A 25,580-nucleotide genomic window follows, 5' to 3' on the forward strand; every position below is an offset into this window, starting at 1 on the left:
AACAAGCTTTCAGTTCAAAGGCTTTAGCAATGCTCTTTTCCAAGTAGACATATCTGGAAATATGTACATATATGTTATAGATATAACATACATATATACATAAATGTGTACATATTCATATATAACTTATAAATAACTTTTATATATATGTATATATATAACTTTTTTCTTACCATCTCTAAACACAGCATCCAGCACCAACCATATGGTTGGCATATGGTTGGTGCTTAATGTATACTTGATGGATGGATGGTGGATGGATGGAAGGATAAATGGATAGATGGATGAGGGGATGGGGAGGTGGAAGGGGGAGGGGCAGATGGATGGAAGGATGGAGGGTGAGATGGATGGATGCACGGACAGACAGTTGGACAGATGGGTGGATAGAGGATGGATCTCTTGCTAAGAGGATATACACCGATCTTGGTTCCCCAAAAGAGAAAACAGTAGGAAGAAGAGACTGGCCACCTCCACTTTGACTTGGGAGAGAACTTCCTTTGTTCAAACACAACTTGCTTCTCATTTACAGCCTATTCAAAATGCCTTCTTGATCCCCACTTGGAGCTCCACCTTCTTTCACTCCTGTCCCTTCTCCTGGTCAGATTCTATGTCAGTACTTCTCCCTGTTGTAGGCAGACACTAACACCTGTGTTGATCTGTGGCCCCATCTCTGCTGTCCAACCTCAGCATCCTCACAGTTAGGTGATCTGCCAGGTTCACTGGTGGGGATGCAAAGAGAGGGAACTACCCTTCCAGTCTTGTCTGGAGACTGGAGATAGGACCTTTGGGGGAAAGATCAAGAGCAGATAGTAGAAAGGCAGACTCTGCTTGGGGCTCCATCTGAGTCCTGACAGACATAAGGCAAGCCTTTTCTCAGGAGAGGTGGGTGGAGACCAAGTGTCAGGGCTTGGTCACGATGAGCCCCTGGACCAAGAGGAGTGGTCTGGAAGGAGAGAGACTCCCAGCTGCATGAACACTCACTCACTGTTGGGCTCAAGGGGCTAACAGCCCAAGCTGAGCTCCAGGCCACAGGGACAGAGAAAAGGGGCCTGGTTTGAAGGAATCCTTGCCTCTCTCCCTCATTTCTCAGTTAAGGCACAGCACAGAGCTCATTCACAGAAGACAGACAAGCAGAACAGGTACTGTCACTATTTAAACCTTCATCCCCTCTGGCTGGCCTAGGGCCATTGCAGCACAAAAGTGACAAGGAACCAAAAAAAGCATTTCAGGTGAAAGTAGACCTGAGAAGCAGAAGACAGAACAAAGTCTGAAGCCAAGGACATGGCAGAATAAAGACCTGGATGCAAAGCAAAAGGCCTGGAACCAGGTCAGAGATGCCAGAGGGAGTAAAGTCAGAGGCAGACAAAAGCCAGAGGCAGGCAAGGGGCCTGAGGCTGGAGCCTGTGGCCTCTATCCTAGATGGGGACAGAGATGGAATAGAGCCCAGCTAGTTCAGTTCACCACCCTAGAGATGTATGCCTGATTCCTCTTTCAATGCCACACCATACGACTCCGACTCAACTGTGTCTGCAGCTCAGCGGGGTGGCCTGGCAGGATGAGCAAGAGCTTTGGATTCATCCTAACCTGGGCCAGCTTTGTTCACTGCCATTCATTCCTCCAGTGCATGGACCTAGCAAGTGCTAGATCTAGTAAATGCTTACTGAATGGGTGACTTGAATCTCCACTTGCACTCACATGTTGAACAAGCCTTTTAATGCTCTGGATTCATCTCGATGACAATCAAATCCAATGGATCAATGCCCCCGGAGAGGGGCAGTGGGGGTGGCCCCGACTTACTTGCCTGAGAAATGTGGATGGTAGTACTCCTGTGTGCCAGGTACTGTCCTAAGCTCTCTGTATGCAGCTTCATTTTGGGGGGGAGCAGAGATAGGAAGAAATGGAGGCGGGGGAATAAAGGATCTACACAGGCTCCTAACTTCAATGTGGATGGTCTGAGAGCTCCTCCAGGGTGTCCCGTCTCTGAGCCCAGCACAGGTCTGGTACACAGAAGCCTCAGGACCACGGGAAACCGAACTTGTACCTGCCAATACCATTCACCCTCTCCTCCAGTGCCCCTTGGTCTGAAAGCTTTTCAAGGGCAAGCAGGAGTCATATCTGGATTTTGCAGCTGGTGGCTGGAAAGTCTGAGCAAGGATACCCCTGAGCGTTACATGCCCAGCTCGGCCCTAAAGCTGCTCACCTGGACACGTGTCCCTGGTCTCCTCCTGCCCCAGCAATGAAGTCACAGCTGCCACCGCCCCCGGGCCTGAGCCAGGCCTTCCGGGGCTGCATGGGCTGAGGCGCTACAGAGCTGCCTGTTATGGGGAAGGCCACTTCTCTACCCCCAGCGTGTTCCATAAAAGGTACCAACATAGGAAGGTCCAGAGTGGGGGCCTCACTATGCTCTGACTCGGGTTCCTGAAAGGGAGGTGGCTTGGCCCACTGCAGGGGAAGGTCTGACATTGGCACTGCAGGGCTGGCTCAGCCACAGGGGCCTTCCGCACAGCCCGTCCTGCAGTGAGACCATCCAGGTGGGCAGGAGAAAAGTCGAGGCAGGCAGAGATGACTAGAACAGGGGCAGCTGCGGCCCAGCCCAGGGGGAAAGCACCATGTTCTATACTCTGCCACCTGTTACCTGCCCCTGCCCAGACTTAGGGGTTTCAATCCCAAGGACGCTTCCTTATGTCCTCTCTATGTGATGACCTACCACAACCACAGCATGGCTCAGCTGCCCTCATTTCTCCCTAGAGAAACAGTAACCACTGCTTACCTCATCTCCCAGCCTTGGGCGCTCCCCCTCCCCCACAGAGTTGTCTCTCTTGGAGGCACATCCTACCCTGACACATCGCCCAGGACTACACCCCCATCCTTAGTACCTGGCGGCTACCCTCTGCTCTGACTGAACTCTAACACTTCTCGCCTCCCACCCCTCCCCTCAGACACACTGAACTCTGCCCCTGCTCTCCTGGGCCTCTGGGTTTCTGCATATGCCCTTTTTCTAACCAGTACATGCTACAGAATAGAGATGAAACATCCCCATTTATTTAGAGTTTGTGGGAATTAAAGAGAGAGCTTTTGTGAAATGTCTAACACAGGAATTGGCACATAAGTGCATAATGAGTGTTTGTGGAATTAATGAATGTTAAATGAATAGATTTAAATCTGTTCTTAGAAAAAAAAAACACCAAGGTAAAGATACATCAAGGTATTTGCAAAGAGAATGCTTCTTAGAATATGACTTAGAATAGAGGATAGAGGCCACACTGGGAAAAGGGTATAGGAGCTCTGGAACGATTATGTTCCATGGAGAATTGTCCATCTCCAATCAGAATCTGGGGTATGCATTTCCAGGAGATTGGGGAGTGGGTGGGGGAGGGGATCCTGGCAAGGCTTGCATTTCCAAAGCCAATAAGCTATGCAGGAAGTGGGTCCTCAGGAGGGAAATGGGAAAGGTGAGGACACAATTCCTGGAGGTAGAGGACAGAATTTGGCCAGGAGCTCTTGACTGGGGCTTGCAAGCTCTTGAGAAACCCAGGTAGACCCTCCTGGCTGCTGGATAACCAAAGACCAATCGCATGAAGCCAACTGAGGACCCAGGATGGAAAAACAGATTTTATTTTTTTAAGAGTTAGCACCAGAACCCCTACTACATCAGTAACTATATTTTATTTAGGAAAATACCTGTGTCAGCACAAACAAAGGCTACCAGTAAAATTGTTAAGTTGATCTTCATGAAAAAATAAGGCGAATTTACTTTGGAGTCAAGACCCAGAGAATGAAAATAGAGGATGGATAGGGAGGCCAGCAGGAAAGAGAGGGTGGAGCCTGAGGGGGAGGGGACAAGCAGGGAACATTCCCCAGCAGGAGGGGACTTAGGACCTCACAGGCAGTTTGTGCCACTACAATTCCAATACCCCACCCTGCCCCCACCACATGTGACAGCATCTTTGAGACTTGGATTTGTCCATGAAGCCAAGAAAGGCACTGATTTCGCATCTGGGTCAGCCCTGAGTGAGGTGCAGGCCGCCCCATCAGAAGCCCGGATGATCCGTTTACTTACCTGAGTCCCCAGAAGTAGGATTAGGGTGCGGAGAAATGAAAATATAGGCCCCCCTGGGAAATACGCTAAGCTCTTCAGGAGAGCTATCTTCTTCTGATCCTATCTGGATCCCAGCAGGCATATACCTCTGCCCACCTCCCTCAGACCGGAAGGGAGAGGCCCCTGACGGACGATGGCCCTGCTGTGTAGCCGGCTGTCTGCCCTCCTGGCGCTCAGTGCATGTTTCCCTGTAGTAAATCTGAGGGTGCTCCAGCCTTGTCTCCATTATACTCCAGGGCCCAGGGAATTGTTGCGCCTTCACATTATCAAGGGAAGAATCGTGCTTGAAGGCAAAGCAAGCTGAATGGCAGGCCAGGGTCACAGCCACATCAGTTGCATCTCGACACCAGACCATTATCCACCCCACGCCGAAGATAGAAACCTAAGGAATGTTTTCATTAAGAAAGCCTGCATTTCCTCCAGGCCTCTAAGGAGCCCAGTGTTCTCTTCCCTCCATCATTAATCAAGCCAAGGGGACTGTTCAGGGGGACTGCACAGGGGCAAACAGCAGGAACTGACCTCTGACCAGATCCTCAGCCAGGCTCTGGTCATCCAGCAAGGTCACACAAGCAGCCGGCACAGGGTCCAGCTGGGAGGACGAGCTGATGCCCAGATGTCACAGCCTGAGAAATCCATATGCAGGCAAGGCCTTTCTGGCAAACTGCTGCCAGACCCACCCCCCCACATCCTGAGAGACGGCACCACAGCCCGGCCTGAGGAGGGAGCAGATGGTGGCAAAGGGGATGGGGAGCTCTGCTCACCACCGAAGCCCAGGGGGTGGCGTGCAGGGTGGGGGAGGGGCAGTGGTCCACGCCCGAGGCTCTCTGGGCTCCAGACGCGCATGTGGCCCTGTGCCCCCAGAACAGCAAGCAGTTGCAGCCAGAAAGACCTGTGCAATGGTCTCTGACAATGGCAGTGAGGCTCGTGCTCCGCCGTGTGCCCATCAGGCTTCCTGACTGACGGCTGCTATATGTTCCATCTGAGCATTTAGGGTGAAAAAAGGAAACCAGTGAAAGTGACGTGAAGTCCAAGGTAGCTGTGGTGTGGGGTGGCTCACTGTCACTCCAGAGGAAAGGATTCTACTGACAGGTTGACAAACAACTTGGAGCCAGAGAAGAACACAGAAAGCCCTCAAGAAATAGGGACAGGTGGGGAGAGGGAGTTCTGAAATGTTTTAATAGACTCAGTGAGGGAATCGTGAATCCATCTATCAAGCCATTCGACACTTTTAAAATGCACAAAGAGGAGAAATTCCAACTTGAGGGGCATTTTATAATAATACCGCATTAGTCCCCACAGCTTAATTCTAGGATCAGGCTCCACGGTGACCAGACAACACAGCTCATATCATGTGCCTGTCCCCCTTTGGAAACCCACTGGAATATAAATGGGGTGGCAATGTGACAGTATGTCTGTTACTTCCATTGCAGCCCTGAAGTCACCGGACGGTGAGTTCTAAAGACGGAGTACTTTCCAGATTCTCCTCTGAGCAAGGTTGTCTGCGAAATCTTAGCAAAGTTTCAAGGTTCTTAGAGACTGGTTATCACTTTTATTACTGGCTGAGTCAGACAAGCCCTAAACTAACTTGTCAAGAAAACAAGAGTGAGAAACACCCAAATGAGACAGTGCTTTGTAGGGGAAAATAAACAAGAGCACACTGGTGAATGCAATGCTTTTGGAGCTACAAGAAGTCACTTATTTAGGTATTTTTCCTCCAAGGGACTTTCTTTGTACTAAATAGGAACCAAATTGATTTGCTATAAGAGGGTTGGCTTGGCTCTGGAGCACAGGAAGCCCTGGCCATGGGCCTAATAGAAGAAGATAGAGTTTCTGAGACCAGCTCAGTGGAGAAGCCAAGAGACAGACGATCTGGTAAAAACTCCCCATTCATGATGGTCCTCAGGAAAACTTCTAACCCAGAATTATTGTCCCAAGAGCAGCCGTCTGGGGGGAGAACTAAAAGATGGACTTGAGAACTCCATTTCCAAAAGGATTTTCATTAATTCCATCAAGACAAAGTTAATAATCCATGACACAAATGTTTTATTTTTTCTTGAGTTAGTTGTTCTAAGCATGTCTTCTCGATAAATCTCACAGCTAGAGGCTAGTGGAAATTAGTTTGTCTTCTATACTGTCATTAAGAAATAAAGAAGTGGTAATAGCTACTAAGGAAACTCAAAGAGAATGGCTTGTAAATGAGATGAATCTAGGAGCTGCCCAAATGGTCCTTGGGCGGGATGAGGAAGTAAATCCGCATTTCCCTCTCGTCACACCCCCACTCAAGGCAGAAGCAACAAATGGAGACAGATTCCTTTAATAAAGTGCTTTATTTATAGATATATAAAGAGACTTCTAGAAACAGTTTAACTTGTGTTAAGAACCTGCATTATTAACAGATCCAGCCCATCAGTCCTTATGGAGGGTCTCCAATGAGCAAGGTCTTGTAGGGAGGGCTAAGTGGGTCTCCCGGACGTGCCTCTCCTCTCCCACACAAGGCAGCTTTGATGGAGTGCCTGCGGGAGTGACGTGGACAGTAAGTGGTGCACGAAGCCCGTGAGATGGGGCTGGACCCATGGGACCCGCTCTCCCACCCACTGTGATGCTTTGCAAGAGCATGCTCAGGAAGACAAGTGGACTATACCTTACAAAAAAAAAAAATGAGGCCATGGTCGGCCTTTCGGCAGACACTGAACGCACCTGACCACCTCCTCTGTAATGACACAGTTAATAGCTCAGTCTTGTCCTAGATGCTCTCTGTATGCTCCCTCATTTAATTTTCATTATGTCTCTAGGGAGAGACACTTTACCTTCCAATCTACAGAACAGGAAACTGAGGCACAAAATGACAAATAAGTAATGATAATTAAATAATTCATTAGGAGCTAGAGTTACTGGGATTGGAACCCAGGAGATGTGGCTCTTGTGCTGCAGCTGCTATTGCTACTATTACCATTACTGCCCTGCTACTGCTACCAACACTACCACTAATACTGCTGCTGCTGCTGCTATTACTGCCCTGCTACTGCTACCGCCGCTACCACTAATGCTGTGCTGCTGCTAGTACTATTACTGCACTGCTACTACTGCTACTGTTACTAGCACTGCTATTGCTACTACTACTAGTACTGTTACTGCACTGTTACTGCTGCTACTGTTGCTGCTGCTACTACTACTAGTAGTAGTAGTCCTGTTACTGCGCTGTTACTGCTGCTACCGTTGCTGCTGCTGCTACTAGTAGTAGTAGTCCTGTTACTGCGCTGTTACTGCTGCTACTACTACTACTGCTGCTACTAGTAGTAGTAGTACAGTTACTGCACTGTTACTACTGCTACTATTGCTGCTGCTGCTACTACTAGTAGTAGTACTGTTACTGCGCTGTTACTACTGCTACTGTTGCTGCTGCTGCTACTACTAGTAGTAGTACTGTTACTGCGCTGTTACTACTGCTACCGTTGCTGCTGCTGCTGCTGCTACTACTAGTAGTACTGTTACTGCACTGTTACTACTGCTACCGTTGCTGCTGCTACTAGTAGTAGTAGTACTGTTACTGCACTCTTACTACTGCTACTGTTGCTGCTGCTGCTACTAGTAGTAGTAGTACTGTTACTGCACTGTTACTACTGCTACTGTTGCTGCTGCTGCTACTAGTAGTAGTAGTAGTACTGTTACTGCACTGTTACTACTGCTACTGTGGTTGTTGCTGCTGCCACTGCTGCTACTGCTACTCCCCCCACCACAGGATCTCTGTGATGTCACTCTTCCATCTTGCTCTTGATGTAGTGCCTGCGTGTCAGCAGGAACAGACAGAGGTAGGCAGGTGGCCAGGGTTCTTGGTCTGATACTGCATTTACCACATTTGATGATAACTAGCCACACACCTCAGAGCCGTGCCTCTGTTTACCCTCTTAACGGCTGTGGGTCATTTGAGTACTCCCTCCACTGGATTCCTCATCCGTCCTTCCAGTCTCCTTTTCTCTCCTGTCCTCTGGGATGCATTCTTTGCATCTAGTGTGTCTGACGTGCCCCCAAAGAGCCCAACCACACCTTTTAGTCCATGATAAAACAAGTGATCAGAGGCCTTGATGAGAAGTACTTCCCCTCTCCTGCCACCCACAACCCATGCAGCGTGTACTTGTGCACTGGAAGGGGCCCCTCCCGTGCTCCTCAAGGAGAAGGAGTGCAGTGTGACCAGGCAAGAACTGGAAAAATTGATGGGGCAATGGGGCGGGGTGGGGGCAAGGCTGGAGAAGAATGAAGACCTTCAAGGAGAGAAAGCCTAAGGAGACGTCCTGGGAGTAAGACCCTTCCAGGGTCTGGCCACACAGAGAGTGACAAGGTGCCCTCACCCTCCTGCCCCAGGTGAGGATAAGGGGTTGGGCACACACTGCTTGAGCAACATCATCTTGCTCTACTCCCATCCATCTAGACAGTGGGGGTGGTAAATAGAGGCCCGGGGAGGGGGACTTACTTGCTTCTGACTTCTTCTTCTAAGCTCTAGAGAGGAGGAAGGCAGAGCAGGCCAGCAGCATCCAAAAATATAAAATCTCATATTAAGCACCTTCCACCCCTGGCCCATATGCCCAGGGCTCTCGAGTCCATGGGCCCTGCAGGGGCCTTTGTCCACTCTCTTGGCCAACCCTTCACCACCTTAGAAAGCCCTCAGACATTGTGGTGTCCCCCTGGGACAGTGTATATGGGGGCAGTGGGAATTACTCCAGCTAAAATCTGTGTCTGCTACGTTTCCTCATCAACCAAGAATATATTTCTAGTATTTACCTGTTACCTATCTGTTGCGGCATGTTTCCTTCCCCCCTCCCTAAATATAAGATTTCAGAATGGATATGATGCTTTGGCAGATTACACAGGTACCCAGCCCACTGCAGAGATTCTAACAATCCCCCTCCCCAAAATGTGTACCCCCTGATAAGGTAATACCAAAATGTCCTGGGATGGAACTGATACTCAGGTGGCAGATACAGCATGTCTGTCCTGAACCCTCATTTCTACTCCTCATGCCTGGCTAGATAAAGAAGGTGTAATTATTTTCAAATGGTGAATGGCAAGCATATCACATGCACAAATTTCTGGGCAATTTTCGCAAACCCAATAGGGAGAAATTTCCTTCTGTTATGTGTCACCCACCAAGCATCAAATGAAAGTTTTCTTAAAGATTTTATTTATTTATTTGAGAGAGAGAGCATGAGTGAGAGGGAGACGAAGACACCATCTGAAGCAGACTCTGCACTGAGCACAGAGCCTGACATGGGCTCGATCCCCAAACCGTGAGATCATAACCTGAGCCGAAACCAAGAGTCAGACGCTTAACCACCTGAGCCATGCAGGTGCCCCCCTATGAAAGTTTTCTTATGCACAATATTCTTAATGGAGAAGTGCATTCTGGGCTGCCAGTGGACAGTCTCCACTGTGCTTCATGGTTATTCGCAAACACCTGGAGAAAAAACCACCTCTCACAATTGGTACACAACTCCACATCGTACTCCCTGGCCCCGAGAGAAGCTAACACTGATTGCGTATATGGCACAAGGTGTGGCAGAAGCACTATCCAGAAACACTGTAGCTGTTGCCTTGGAAGGAATGCAATAGCTAGGCATGTAGTGGTCCTACCCTCTTGCCTCTCCCTGTTCAGCTCTCCAGCAGTGTCCCAGTTGACCTAAACCTTAGCACTCAGCAGATGAGCTGGGACAGTCCCTAGTTGTTTCACAAGAGCTATGTCTGTATTATTGACTTCCTACAGGGAAAACCCTAAAAGCAGATTCAAAATGATGACTCCCCATCCCCAATCCCACCAAGCGAATCCATCACCCACAAAGTAGTCAGCACAGAAGCCTAAGAGACAGTAATCTCTTTCGTCCCTGAACATGTAACTTTTAAATACAAGAGGCACCCAGTGAGCTAATAGGCCCTGTCTGCTGACAACAGGCATAATTGCCTGCTAATGCTGCTCAGAGGCACTGACCAGTTGACTGGTTTCAATTTTAGCAAATGACAGGGTTCTAGTAATTAAAGTTGGTGGGCAACAGTGCTCAGCTGAAGCTGAGGCATATCTTTGCCCACTGCCCGCAGCAGGCCAAGGGCACAGGTGAGACCCCCCCCTCCTTCTGGAGGGAGCTCAGGAGGGGAGTACTGACCTGCAGCATCTGGAGGTAGCCTTCCTGGGGGTCACAGAGCAGGGAGGAGATGCGGTGGTTGTTCCTCATGCATTTCTGGTTGTCCTTTGCAGATGGGAAAATCTGCCGGACCACGGTCATCCTGCCAAGAGCGCTGTGCACCAGATCCAGGATCTCCGGGTCACTGATTTCCTGGGAAGAAAACCAGACCCATGCTTACTCCTGAACTATGTCTGCAAAAGACCCCTCAGGAGGTGTTGATGGCCAACAGCCCGAATAGCTGGTGCCAAAGGGATCAAGGGATTGGGCCCACGTCATGCAGTTCATTAGTTGGTTATTTATAAATAATACTCACTAACCCTAAAATGCAAACAGGATTATTCAACAGCTTTCCTGAAGGCCAGAAAAAGATATGTGGCAGTCAAACCACCAATGCATTGGTTTCCATGGGGTCAAGCTCTGAGGAACCCATGCTGTCAAATGTCATGGTAGGCATGAGCTGGAAGTAAAAGCTAAATTTCCTAATGGCGGTCATCTACCTGAGAGAAACAAACCTGGTTTTCTCTGACAAAAATGTAGTAAGTTTTCCTTAGTTCTTTAATAATTAGATTTGCTTTTTTTTCCCTTAAGATCTATATGCAAATTTTGAAAATATATCCACTCATTCATTCACTCATTCACTGCACAGAAACCTACCCAATATCTCCTGTGTGGTTTGTTCTGTATTAAGCCCTGGGGAAATGGCCTAACCCCACCCAGTAAAGCTCAAGGTCTTCATAGCATGAAATACGCTGAGTGCTGCCATAAGGAAATCTAGGGGCCAGGGAAACCCATTGTGGTTCCATGGTGGATGTCTGCTAAGCTCTCTACACACATTATCTCGTTTGGTGCTCACAACTCCAGGAATTCCATGAAGTAAATCCTATTGTTATCCCATTTTCACTGAGCACTTGCGAGCAGAGAAACAGTAAAGGCAGCGGGCCACAGGGAGCTCCTTCCAGGACGAGGCTGAAGTTCAGCACTGAAGCTGAACCTGAAGGATGAACTTGTTAGGCGAAGTGCCCGTAAATGTTATGTGGGGCAAGGGCAATGCAGAGCTGAGGTGGTGGCAGTGCTGCTGCTGAAGAAGGAGGCTGGCAGCGGGGGACATCCTGTGGCACAGGGTTTCCAGCAGAGGCAGCAGGGCAGGTGAAATCCGCCCCCACCTGCCCCCACTCCAGGCTTCCCCTGCAGAAAAGAGGAGTGGTCAGAGGCAGCCCCCGCACTGTGGGCTTGCCAGGGGGAGACAAGACAACAAGAAAGTAACAAAACTGTTTCAAGGCTAGGAGCAACACAGGAATGACAAAAAATACAAATTAACATAAATCAAGGATATTGGAGGGGGAGTCAAGTTCAGAAAAGTTCTTGTCTTGTTTACTGTCTCTCAAACGTGGCTAAATCGGTGGTTGGTTGCAAGTCAAGATTTTAACTGTGAATAACTATGTCTTAAAATAGGTCTTAAATCTTCTTTGCAGATGATACATTCTAGCTTTGAGATGATGAATTGATATAAATGGAGGTAAGAAGGTTAGAAATCACTTAAACCAGAACATAACATGTTGAAGGGTGAACTGTTAAACTATCTATTCCAGGAACTGTCTTAGGAACCTGATGTGAGCAAGAAGACTGGCCAGTTGAAACCATATGCGGATCTGGGAGAAAGGAAGACAGTAAGACTAGTATCCTTTTAGATACAGTAAGACTTGTATTTTTTTAGATAGTTCCCATGAATGTGGAATTGCAGTAATCTCAAAAAAATTAAAGTGGATCTGGGGTTGAACCACTAATCTGTATTTCAGACAAAAGACTGTTTAAGGGAAGGTGATCTTGTTGGATTGGGATCAATAGACCAGAGGTGGGGAAAGTACAAAGTGTTCACATCTCAGGGCTACCAGGTGAATGAGGCCAGAATGAACTAGGCTTCAGGAACCACAGCAGAAGCAGAGATCATAGCTGAGCAGGATGTTTGTGCTCTGCTCTTAGCTGCCCTGCTAACAGAGGCCCTGCCCTGAGCATAGGACAGTGGGGTGAGGGAAATCACATTCTGATCTAACAGTAAATAGGACTGTGGGAAAGGGCAAGGATGGACTAGTTAGCTCTCCTTGGACAAGGAATATGGAGAATTGGGGGAGGAAATTATTTTTATCTCGAAAAACAGAAAAACCATAAGGTCAGGAAGAACATAATTTGAATTATGCACAAGGGGGTTAATCAGAGCCCACACACCTTGGAGAGGAAATGGGGAGGTCACAAACCTTTTGTTTTTCTCACTTACTCTTTAATGGCAGAGCCACTGTAAAAGCTCTTTTATTAAACCTTTCCTGCATTCTCAACTTCCTGGCTGGTCAGTGGCACGGAGCACTCCCCACTGCATCCCGAGCAGGACCCTGAAACTCTGTAGGGAGCCTGACTTACATGGTGCACAGTACCTTTCTGGAAAGCACAGCCATCATCTTCCCCGGCAACCTGCAGCAGAACCTGGGGTGAGTGGCTAAGTGAGCCAAGAGCAGCCACAACATAATCAGGGTGTTGGGGGAGGAGGGCTTTGCCCCTTCCCCCACTGCTGTGGTCCCTATACTGTTCTTTCTCCATTCTGCCTGCCCAGAACTCCTTGCAAACTTGGCACAGCTCAACCCTACCCATTAGCTGCCTTAGTGAGGATCTCTGCAGACCCCGCCTCCTATGGCCCAGTTCTCATCCAATCACTCTGGGTCAAAGCACACACACCGTCTCCCAGTGCACTCCTCCCTGCCCCCTGCACTTCTGGGCCCATCCTTAGCATCCAGTACAGAGACAGCTCCAATCCAAATCTAAGAATCCACAGAAACAATTCCCCCAGATCCCTTGGGGGCAATGAAAGGGTCATCTCTTCTCCCAGGGATGTGTCTTTCCCCTCGGAAAATTCCAACCCTGCATCATCAGTCAGTTCCACAGTAGCTCTGTGCCAGGACCTGTTGGGCTGTGCTGTTGGTCCCCCTGGGTCCCTTCAGTATCACAGGGCTACCCACAGTGATCCACTCACTCCCTGCTTGCTGCTATCAGCCGCTGCCTCCTGGCTTCCCACCAGGTCAGCCTCTGGACCGATGTGAAGACATCCAACGTGTGGGCCTTCCTCTGGATGCAGAGGGCAATCCAAGCAGCAAATATATACAACCCACTTGGAGAACAAACACTCCCTTTGTCCCAGGTGATCATTCCTTCCAGATAGCGCTGCTGATGAGCAGCAGAAGAAAGACAATGTGTATATACCATGTGACCGGCACTACCCTCACTCAAGTTTGTGAGTCTGCAGCGGCAGCAATAACGCGTCATATCCAGATGCCAACTGGGATACAAAGGCTTGAAATAAATCTCACCTTTATGACTTTGTAAGTTTATACTGTGAAATTGATCTTAGGCACAAACATTACATTAAGTATGAATAATAAAAGGATCAGTGTGCCTTCTCTCAAGCTAAGAAATAAAGTATATCCTGCATCTTGGTTGGATGCCTCCTCCCCAAATGCTTACCCCTTCCTCCTCACCAGCAGCTAACTTTGTCATGCTATGACTTATGTATGTAGCCCAAATAATGTATAACTTTGTCTTATACGTTTTATTGAGCTTTGTGCAGGTGAAACTGTCTGCATGCCCCCCTGCAATTGTGTTTTAATGTAGTCATTCTCAAACTTTGCTGTGTATCTGCATTACCTTGGGAACTCGATAAAATACAGAGAGGTCTAACCCTGTCCCACTTCAACAAGCAAAGCCTCTGTGTTCTCCTTGAGCTCTCCAGATAATTACAATACTCGTGAACATCCAGATAATTACAATACTCATGAACATTCAACATTTTGTAATCTGTCCACGGTGATGGGTACAGTTTAGTTGACTTATTTACACAACTGTACCCTATTGCCCTGTATGACTATGCCACCATTTATGTACCCTAGTGTTCCTTACCATTGGAATGTCTTTGTTTGCTATTACAAAGCTTCTGTGCACATTTTTCTTGTGCATGTGTTGGTGCACTTGTGTAAGAATTTCTCTAGGGTATATACCTAGAATTAGAAGTCCTCAATAGGAGAATAAGAGTATGTTCAAATTCACAAAGGAATACCAAATTTCCAAAGTGGTTGCAACCATTTATGATCATGTGTGGTAAAGAGAGCTCCTACGCCCTTGCCTGCACCTGACATGATTGTAGGACTTCCTAATATTTGTCAACCTGGTGAGTAGGAACTGGTATATCGTTGGATTTTGATTCCACTTCTCTAATTCTTAATAGGGTTAAATAGCTTTCATATATTTATTTATGAATCATTTGTGTTTCCTTTCTTGCATTTGTGTTTTTGTCCAGTTTCCACTGGGTTGGGTCTCTTGCATATCGATTTGTGGGACCTTTTTTTAAAAAATTCTAGATAATTCTTTGTCACATGTCATAAATATCTTCTCCACTTTCTAGAATGTTGGGCAGAACTGGTCTATACACTCATCTAACCCGGTGTTTTCTTTGTAGGAAGATTTTTATTACTGATTAAATTTCTTTTTTTATATAGGGATTTTGCTTGTTTCTCTTCCTTTGCCCTAAGTCATTTTTTCTTCTAAAAATACAGCCGTGTTGTCCAAAATTTCCAGTTGATTTGCCTATGTTGTTCACAATGTCTCTCTACTTCTTCACTCTCTCTAATGCATCTAACGCTATGTGCTCTCATCCACTGCTAACCATATTTATTTGTGCCTTCTCTTATTTTGATACTAGAAATTTATTTTATAATTTTTTTTTTTTAAGATTCATTTGAGAGAGAGACAGAGAGAGGAGAGCGGGAGAGAGTGAGTAGCAGGAGAGTGAGAGAGAGAATCCTAAGCAGACTCTGCACAGAGCGCAGAGCCCAACACAGGGCTTGATCCCATGACCCCAAGACCGCTACCCAAGCTGAAAACAAAAGTCAGACACTCAACCAAATGAGCAACCCAGGTACCCCTAAATCCTTTTCAAAAAGTAAGCTTTGGCTTAACTGATACTCTCTTATGAGTTTCTATGGTTTTCTATTTCATTAATTTCTACTCTTTATTATTTTTCTATTGTCTTTGGATTTATTAGGTAGCTATTTTTCCAACTTTTTAGGTATGAAGCTCAGCTGTGGAATCTTACACCTTTTGTCTTTTCTAAGAAAGTAAAGACAATAAATCTACACCCAAACATTGCTTTAACTGTGTCCCACAAGTTATACATATAAATTGTAGCAGCCTTTTTAAAATCCCATTTTGATTTATATTTCACCCATAAGTAATTTAGTACGGATTTTTCAAAAATTTCCTAACATGAGGGTATTCTTAGTATCTTCCTATTGATTTCTAACTTTAATGTACTGTGACCTGAGAACATGGATTGTATAAAGGTAATCCTTTAAAATGTATTGAGCTTTGCTTTGTGGCTTATCATGTGGTCAATTTGCGTGAATGTTTCATGTGCATTCACCGTCCTGTTGTTGTAGGTTTCAGTGGCCTACTTTTAGGTCCATTAGATTAGGAATTAGTCTATTTCTGTCTGAATTCAGGCTATATTTTCAAAAGTTCAAAAAAACATATTTTCAGTGTTTTATTAGTTATGCACATGTGGAAGACTATAATTCCTTGCTGAATTGAATCTTTTACCATTATTTAGATATCCTCTTTATTTCTAGTAATTCATCTTGCCTCCTACTGTATCGTGTCTAATATTAATACAGTGACACCAGTTTTATTTTGGTTACTAGCTGCCTGCTCTAACTTCTTCTGCCTCTTTGCCATCCACCTTTCTCTGTCTCACACTTTAGTTGGAGACTATTAGCAGCAAAATATACTACACGTTTTTTACACCCATCTTTGACTTTTTAGTGGAAATCTTTATTTATTTTGGACTATGGTTACATACATTTACATTGATTTCTATCATATTGTTTCTATTACATATCTTCCTGTTTATTTTTCTTCTTTTTTACTTCCCCTTGGAATGATTTTTCTTATTTTCATTATTTTATCCTCTTTTGGGAGTTATGTTCTCTACATTATTCTTTTCTTGGTCATCTCAGATATTTTTTTTTAAGGTTTTATTTATTTATTTGACAGAGAGAGAGATAGTGAGAGCAGTAACACAAGCAGGGGGAATGGGAGAGGGAGAAGCAGGCTTCTTGCCGAGCAGGGAGCCCGATGTGGGACTCGATCCCAGGACCCTGGGATCATGACCTGAGCCAAAGGCAGACGCTTAACGACTGAGCCACCCAGGCGCCCCATCTCAGATATTTTAAAATGCATACTAAACAAAGCATGAAGTTAATCAGTATTCCTACTCTCTTCTCCAAAATTTATTCCCAATTACCATCATCCCAACTAATGTGATAACAATATCCAGTATTTTCATTCTATTTTTCTTTAGGCCTTCTTATGACATAGAATTCCTATTACTTTGTAGAGTTAATATCTTTCCATTTAACCAATATTTATCAATGTATTTGTCAGGCATTCTTTTCTGAACTCAAACTGTTCATATGTACTCGTAAGGTACATCATTTAGAATTTCCTTTAATGTCATTTTGTGAGTGATACACTTAGTTTTTGTATGCTGGAAAATCTTCTTTAAATCTTATTCTTGAAAGATAAAAGTCTAAGTTGACGACTAGTTTCTCTTAGTACACGAAATTTTCTAGGACACTGTCTTCTGGCTTCCATTTTGTCCACTATGTCAGTTTCCTCCGGCTGCAATAACAAATTATCACAAATCTAGTGGCACAGAATGACAGATTGCATTCTGTCACAGTTCTGAAGGCCAGAAGTCCAGAGTCAGTCTCACTAGGCTAGAATCAGATGTTGGCAGGGATGCATTCCTTCCAGAGGCTCTAAGGGAGACTGTTCCTTGCCTCTCGAAGCTTCTGGTGGCTGCCGGTACATCTTGGATTATAGTCACATCACTCTAATCTCTTCCTCTAGTGCCATATTGCCTTCTCGTCTCTTAAATCTCCCTTTGCATCCTTTTATAAGGACACTTGAAATTGCATTTAGGGCCCACCCACGTAACCCAAGATAATCTCCCCACCTCAAGATCATTAACTTAATCACTTCTGCAAAATCTCTTCTGCCATATAAGGTAACACGGTTTCCAGGGATTAGGCCCTGGATATCCTTGGGTGCCATTATTCAGCCCACTAACTCCAGATATTAGGAATCTGTTTAACTGCCATTCCTTTGAAGAAGACCTGTGTTTGCTCCCTGGAAGCTCTCTAGATTTTTCTTTGTCTTTGGTGTTCTACAGTATCATGCTAAATGAGATCTCTAGGTATGGATTTTTTTTAATTTTTATCCTTAGGTTTTCTAGATCTGGGGTTTGGTTTCTTTCAATAATTTCAGAGAATTCTAGACCATACTATCCTTTCATATTATTTCTTTCCCATCATCTCCTATTTCCTTCTAGAAATCCAGTATTATCATTCTCTCTTCCATGTGCCTTCATCTCGCTTTCATATTTTCCATCTCTTTGTATCTCTGGGCTGCCTTCTAAATAATCTCTTCACATTTTCTAGTTCACCAATTCTCTTTATATATGTGTCTACTTTGATAGTTAACTCATCCTTTATCCTTATCCTATTTTTTAACTTCAATGATCAGGTTTTTAATTGCCTGAAGCTGTTTTAAAAAAATTTTTTAGAAAACTTTTAGAAAAACTTTTTTAGAAAACTTTAAAAACTTCATTTTTAGACGGCTTTTATTCCTTGCTTATATTTTCCAGCATCTCTTTATTTTTTTTAACATATTTAAGCATACTTATTTAATAGCCTATGTCAGATAATTCTAATATCTACAGTTCACTTCAGGTCTGATTAAACTGTCTTCCCCCCACCCCGGCTCTCATTCATGGCAGTTTGTTTCCTTCTTTCCTTCCTTCCTTCCTCCTTCCATCCCTCTTTCCCTCTTTCCCTCTTTCTTTCTTTCTTTCTTTCTTTCTTTCTTTCTTTCTTTCTTTCTTTCTTTCTTTCTTTTCTTTTCTTTTCTTTTCTTTCCCTTTCTTGTGTGTAATCTTATTTCCCTCAGAACTTCCTTATGAATCCCTTGAAGTCTGACTCAAATTTGTATTCCTTCAGGAAATATTTGTGCTCACTTCTCCAACCTACTTAGGAGCATTACCAATCTATAACCCCTGAAGCTAATATTAAACTTTCCTCTGAGCTTCATTAGGCACCACAGGTGGTATGACTTGGGTCATAAACCTGCATGGGGCTCATCCATTCTTGAGACAATTTACCCCCTCCACGCAACTCCAAGATCAAGAGAGAACATTTTTCTTCCTCTTCCCTTCTGCACAGTGAGTTCATTTCTAGTTAACCTTTATAATGAGAATCTAAGTTCCCAGCTTTATGACAAAATCTCTCATTAAGCCTCACGTCTGATTGGTTCTTATATTGGTCTCATGAGTTCTATGCCCCACATAGAAGAATAAAAGCTCAAGGTTTCCACAGTTTGGCCAATAGATTCAAGGCAAAACCTAAATTGGAAGCTCATGTATTTCCCAAAGTTTCAATTTTCACTTTATATCTGGCCTCTGTGGACATTACTTTTGACTGCTAAGTGATCCATTTAAAAATATTTTTAAAGTATATTATACCCAGCTTTTCTAGTTCTTTTCCATTTGGGAGTATCATTCAGGCTAATTATTCTTCCAGAAAGACATACTACTAATCCTTTTATTTAGAATTTTCTTTCTTTAGCATATGACCCCACTCTTTTCCTGGGACACACATCTACCTCCCAAACTCCTCATATGTTTTGGCTGTGTGACTAACTAAACTTCAGTTATCATGCTACAATTTCTATTTGCTTCATTTGACTGTCTTTCCCTAAGTTCATTGTCATTAATATTAGAAGGAGGGCTATTTCTGAGGGGCCAAAGAGAAGTATGTACAATCTTTGTACAAATCTCCATTTGGTCAAATCCCAATTGTATTCTTCAATTATCTCCCAGTTGTATGTCCAAAAAGGTAAATATTCTACAGTTTCCAAATTATTTTGTCTGTTACTCCAGAAATATCCCCCCTGAAATATTCTGTTACCTTGCCCTCCTACAATCTAATAGCTTCCCCCCATAAATCCTCTGCTCACTCAAAAGATCATCTCTGTGAAAGATGATAGCATCTTGGACTGGGGTTGTTGCAAATGGATCATCTTTAGATAGAGCTGAAATGCAGAACCTAGAGCACATGCTGACTGATGAGACTGGAACAGAGTGATGGCAAAGTACCACTGAATCCTTTCTCAATGTAAGAAATACTTGTAGTTCGATAACAAAAATATTGTAACAACTAAAACAAGTAGAAAAGAAAACAGGGATAGAATTCCCAGGGAACATCCATTCTTCTAGGCATTGGGACAGGGAGTGGAGGGTGGCGGGAGACTCTTATGCCTTGTAGCATACTTAAAGGAAGATTTCTATGAAAGCAATAAAATGGGAGACCGAATAATAAAAATATCACTCCATCTAATTTTGTACTGAACATGCACACTGAACTTAGACCATCTTCATTTTGAGTCAGATAAATTATCAGGAAACCTCTACAAATCTCCATGTACAAAGAGCTAAGACTAAAGAAAAGTCAGACAAATTCTAAAGAAAAGCCAATCCTCACATCCTCTCAGGTGTTACTTAATCCACTAGATGAAAGCCAAACTGTCCTTCTTAGCGAGCACAATAAGGAACAGAATAAGACCTGATTGCCTCCATTCAGAAGCAACATGTGTCTTCAGCTAGGGTCTCTAGCTGGCTTCCAGGGGGCTCGTCATTCCAAAAAATATTAAGTATATGTGTGCATTTTCCTGTGGAGAAAGCCCATGGCTGTATTCGATTTTCAAAGAAGCCTTTGATCCCAAAAAGCTGACAAACAACCAATACTGAAGCTAGTAATTGTTCTGCTTGTCACTGAGAGAAGAATGAAAACAATGAGGACACCATCAACAGGATAATTGGGAGACACAAGAGTTTTCGTGTCTGTCCCACTCAGCTGCTTCTTCCTCATTTCCATTCAGACCTCTGAGGTAATAACAATGACAACAAAAGTACAACCAGAAGCAATGGGATTTATATGAGGAACTACTATGCAGCTATGAAAATCACTGGATACACTTACAGTACTACATTATTACCTGCACCATGTAGATAGTAGAGGTAAGGAAAACAGACAAGAAAGGAAGAAAAGGAAGAGCAAGTTACAGAATGATACCTCGAATACAGGACATTTATAGTTAAGATACGTGCAGCAGTAAAAAGAGATGTGGAGGACATACACCAGCTTCAGGAGAGTGGTTGCCACTGTGGAAGTAGAGGGGGCTAGCAAACAGATTTGCTGTCTACCTGACAGTCTTACCCCTCCTCTTCTATGCTGGAATAACCGTGTGTGAACAGGTGCCATCCTTCCACCTTGGGATTTGAGGTGGTGGGAGGTGATCAATCCCTGTACCCAGAACCACAGGTGCATCCTGCTTGGTCTAAGCCAACCTGGGTGTTCCTACTACTCTAGGCAGTTTGGGGAGAAGGTTCATGACTCTATTTCTGTTTGTTGAGATATGAAGGGGTTCTCCTTGAGGGATTCTGAGAATGTTTGCTCGATCTTAAGATGACCACCAAGAAAACACAGCACCTTTCTACCTCTGAAGGTTTGAGTCATAGGGAAATTCCACTTAATGGCAGGCTGAACACACTGAACACAACCAGACAGACCAAGGATCCCGGAGGAAACTAGTTAACAGCTAAATCATCCTGCCCTATAACCTCATGACCTACCTCTGAGCCTTCTCTAAGGTGAGATGATAAAGCCTCAGATCACTGAAGGAAACTGGATTCATATTTTTCTGTTACTTGTAGTAAAAAACAATCTGACTGACCCAGAATTTAATGGGATTTATGTAAGCAGGTCCAGAACAGACTTCAATTATATCTGAAATGGTCAGCTTCTTCAAAATTGAGATGTCAAATACGGCAAAATTTGAACGGTGGACATGTAGGTATTTGTAATGTCATGCCCTATATCTTTTATGCCTCTTGGAAATTTTTGTTTAAAACAGAGAGAATCACTGCAGAAGTCTGACTCCATGTCTGTTTAAGCGCAAAGAGGGTAAATTTTCATAATGAGGAGAATTCTTCAAAACAGCAATTAAAATGGTAAGGATCTCCTTTTTCTAAATATACACTTTGGCAAATCTGATGCAAAACTCATGCACAAATAAGTTTCTGTCTGATCTTTAAGACGTCAGTAAACTTTTGGAACCTTATGATATCAGGGGAAATATTATTAAACATTTATAAAGAGCTCTAGGGCGCCTGGGTGGCTCAGTTGGTTAAGCGACTGCCTTCGGCTCAGGTCATGATCCTGAAGTCCCTGGATCAAGTCCCACATCGGGCTCCCTGCTCAGCAGGGAGCCTGCTTCTCCCTCTGACCCTCCCCCCTCTCATGTGCTCTCTGTCTCTCTCATTCTCTCTGTCTCAAATAAATAAATAAAATCTTAAAAAAAAAAAAAGAGCTCTAAACTTATTTAGGGCTGTGTAATCACATTATTAGTCATTTCCTTTTATTCTTTAGAAAGGCCTAGATCTATCAAACATCTGTGTGATACCAGCATTATTCCATCTCTGGAGAAATAATAAAGTTTATTTCCCTCCTAACAACCATGGTGCCAGTAATCTAAAGTTGATGATAGTAAGGAAACTTCACAGACAAAGCTGGCTTGAGAGAGAAAAAAGGAGGATTCAATAGAGTCGTGATGGAAGATTTCCTCCCAACAGAGTCAACAGGCTTTCTAGAATATCTGCTGCATTCAGATCCCTACGGGGCACTTAAGACAAGGCAAGCTAAGGCTCCATAGAGACCAGGACATCCTGGTGAGGAAGAGTAGGTGGGAGGAAGCTGCCAAAGCTTGGTGCTGGTTACATCTCCAGGACAGAAAAGGTGGCAGGAAAGCACTTTCTGAGTGGTAGTTTTGACCAAAGACACCCTGTCTCATTCATCATCCCCTAAAAGCTCATGGGGTATGCATGCGTCTCCCTGTTTTACATGGGATGTAGAAAATTGCCATAGAGGATGCCCTTCCTCCCCACAGTGTGGTCCATGGGCCAACAGCATCAGCATCATCTCTGAGTTTGTTAAAAAATGCAGAATCTCTGGGCGCCTGGGTGGCTCAGTTGGTTAAGCGACTGCCTTCGGCTCAAGTCATGATCCTGGAGTCCTGGGATCGAGTCCCACATCAGGCTCCCTGCTCAGCAGGGAGTCTGCTTCTCCCTCTGACCCTCCCCCCTCTCATGTGCTCTCTCTCTCTCTCTCTATTCTCTCTCTCAAATAAATAAATAAAATCTTTAAAAAAATGCAGAATCTCAGGCTTTACCCTGGACCTATCTAATCAGAATCTGCATTTTGACCGTTAGGCATGCTCAAATTTAAGAAGCACTGGTCTAGGATATTATGCAGTGAAGTGAAGAGAGTGTAGGCTCTGGAATCCAATGGGTTTGGGTTCCAGTCCTGGTTTCTCCTCTTCCTGGCTGCATAACTTGGACAAGGCACTTAATTCCTCTGTCATCTGTAATTGGGTAACAGTACTTCCCAGGGGTTTGACTGAATTCAGTGACTTTAACGCAATGGGATTCAACATGTCTAGTATGGAGCCTTGCAGTGAACACTCCTTATCCTTCTAACTCAGAAGCTAAAGCTCTTCATACATCCTTTGAGGTCCAGCAAAACATGGGCCATAGCCTGGCCTCAGGGCAAGCCAGAGCAGCCCTCTTTCGGCCCTTTTCCACCCCATGGCTCATGCACATCCCTACGGGAGCTCACAGCAGACTACCTCAATCTGCATGTAGGTCTTTCCTGGTCCTCATCTCCAAGAGACCCCATGGTTCACTTGACTCCCTGCCAAGACATCAAACCAGGACTCAACCAGCCTATCATTAAACAAAATGGCCCATTAATTGAAAATTTGTTTGGCTTCCTTTATTTTTATAAGTGACACAAATGGGTTCTGCTCACAGTAAAGTGAGCATTCTGCCTGCCCTTTTTACCCAGGGCTGCCCAGGGTACAGGTGGCAGAGCTGTCCCCACATCCCACCTCCTCCATCACAGCCCCTTCCCCTAAGTGGCCCAGTCAGACCAGCTAGCAGTGAGCAGCTGGCCCTGTTTCCTAAAGACCCGCACCTGGCGATGACCATAAGGTGAAAGAGATGTCCCATCAGGCTCTCCCAGGCCTGTCGCCTTACAGGAGAGTCTGCTATCTCGCCCAGAAAGCCCAAAAAAGTCCCCTGGGGTTTTGCATTTTTAATGGCTCTTTTATTCTATTTCATTTAATTGAGTTTTTATTTCATCACATTTTATTCTATTATATTTGACCATGAGCACAAGGTGGACATCTGTCCTCCAATGAGCCAGGGGACACACACATGTCCCCAGCATTTACGGGAGACAGTCGGTAAAGCTCCTCTGGCTGTGAGTTATTTATGGATGACGGCTGGGCTGGAGTGGGCTGTCTGTGAGATTTACACACCCCTTCTCTCCTCTCCTTTCTTTCTTGTCTCTTACTTTCACATTCTCCTTTCCCATTTCCGCTCCCTCTCTTGGATCTCACTCTTCCTCCCTCCCTCTTTTCCCTACTCCCATCTTCTTCGGCCTTCCTGCTCCCAGCAAGTTTGCAAGTTCCAAATTCCCACAACCCCATGTCACTCCCCTCTGCTCAGGTAGTTTCCCTTAATTCCAAGGGCTCTGAACATCTAAGGTAGGTCAAAGCAATTCCCAGAAGTGGTTCAGTGATTGCTAACCTGACCCTCCCTTCTTCAGATGTGATATACCTGAAATATGCTCTAAGTTGGAGCCAAAATGTATTCTTCTGCAGGTCTGGACCCGAGTATTAAAAGTACAAATAACTGTAGGGACAAGCTAAACATAGCTTTCTCTGCCATTTGGAGGGAAGGCCAGTAGTGTAGTGCCTACACAATTCAACAACTCAGGGCAGAGTCTGAGTAAGATCTGTCCAGGTAACAAGGCTCTACAGTCATAGTCAGAAAAGTAGTCCTTCAGGCAACCTTATGGCCCCAGTAGAACACTACAGAATTCAACTGGAAAAGGGGTCTCAAGAGCTGAATAAGGTAACTCCATTTACTCAGATCCAAAATCTCTAAGGATTCTCTAGCCCTTGATTGTATATCCACAACCCTGATTCAGATCTAGGGGCACTGTGAATTCTGTGTTCCCTGAACAACCAGAAGGAAATTGCAAGTGCTAATCCATTGCTCCGTCTACACCGGGCTTGGAACCAGGACTAGCTCCTTGAGGGCAAGGTGTATATCTCTCATGTTCTCTTGTCTTTCTAATATTGAGCACCAGTCCTGCTAAATACTTATGAAGAAAGAAGGGAAGAGAAGGAGGAAGGAGTAAAAAGGAAAAGAGAGAAGAAGGGAGAGAGGGAGGAAGAGAAAAAGGGAGCAAAGGGGAGAAGTTCTTCAGAATTCCACACCCAAAAAAAGGTGAACCTCAAAAATTTTAGTATTTGATGGGCACCTGGGTGGTTCAGCTAGTTAAGCATCTACCTTCGGCTCAGGTCATGATCCCAGGGTCCTGGGATTGAGCCCCACATTGGGCTCCCTGCTCAGTGGAGAGCCTGCTTCTCCCTCTCCCTCTGCCTGCCACTCTGCCTACTTGTGCTCTCTCTCTGTGTCAAATAAATAAATAAAATCTTAAAAAAAAAGTTTAAAAAAAAATTTTAGTATTTGAAACTCTGACCTAAGTAATTCTATAACATAAAGCCAGTGCTCTTCATTCTGTTAAATTTTTAAAAGCTGATCAGGGCTTCAATTTGTAGCTTACTCCCAGGCAGATATTCAAATGGAAAAATAAATATAATAGCAGCTGATCCTTCACAACACTCATTTGCTTGCTTGCTACAAACCGCTTTAATTATTTTGTTTGCAATACCTATTTGTTTGTCTCAGGAGAATATTTAAATCTGCTTTTATTTGTGCACAACTACCCCTACCACTAGCAAAATGAGACCTTATGTTTCACATTAACACTTCATGGTTTTTTAATCCCCAGGGAACTGGCAGAAAATTATAATTTTTAATTGCATTATAATTTAAAATCCTGAAATATTATTTTAAAAATTTCCAAATAGGATATGAAAATAAAATTGCATGACCCAGAGCCTGAAGTGGATGGCTCTGAAGTTCATAGCCCCATGTTTACCATATCAAAGCCCTTACATTTGAACTGGATCCAACTGTGTAGACTCAAGTGTAAAGATCTGAGACTATAAATTCAGAAGAGTAGGAGATA

At 44.6% G+C, this 25,580-nt stretch overlaps 1 protein-coding gene across 1 annotated transcript in view; it reads right to left on the reverse strand.

Annotated features, from left to right (window-relative positions):
- Window positions 1-25,580, reverse strand: part of GRID1 (glutamate ionotropic receptor delta type subunit 1) — a 701,878-nt gene that overhangs the window by 217,378 nt on the left and 458,920 nt on the right. Inside the window, exon 6 of the mRNA XM_045878237.3 lies at window positions 10,249-10,419. Within this exon, the coding sequence (XP_045734193.1) occupies window positions 10,249-10,419 (171 nt within the window). The remainder of the gene's footprint in view (window positions 1-10,248; window positions 10,420-25,580) is intronic.

The sequence above is a fragment of the Mirounga angustirostris genome, unplaced genomic scaffold (assembly GCF_029215605.1).
Source record: "Mirounga angustirostris isolate CCGP_5_RB_7025 unplaced genomic scaffold, mMirAng1.0.hap1 SCAF_6, whole genome shotgun sequence".
Lineage (NCBI taxonomy): Eukaryota > Metazoa > Chordata > Mammalia > Carnivora > Phocidae > Mirounga > Mirounga angustirostris.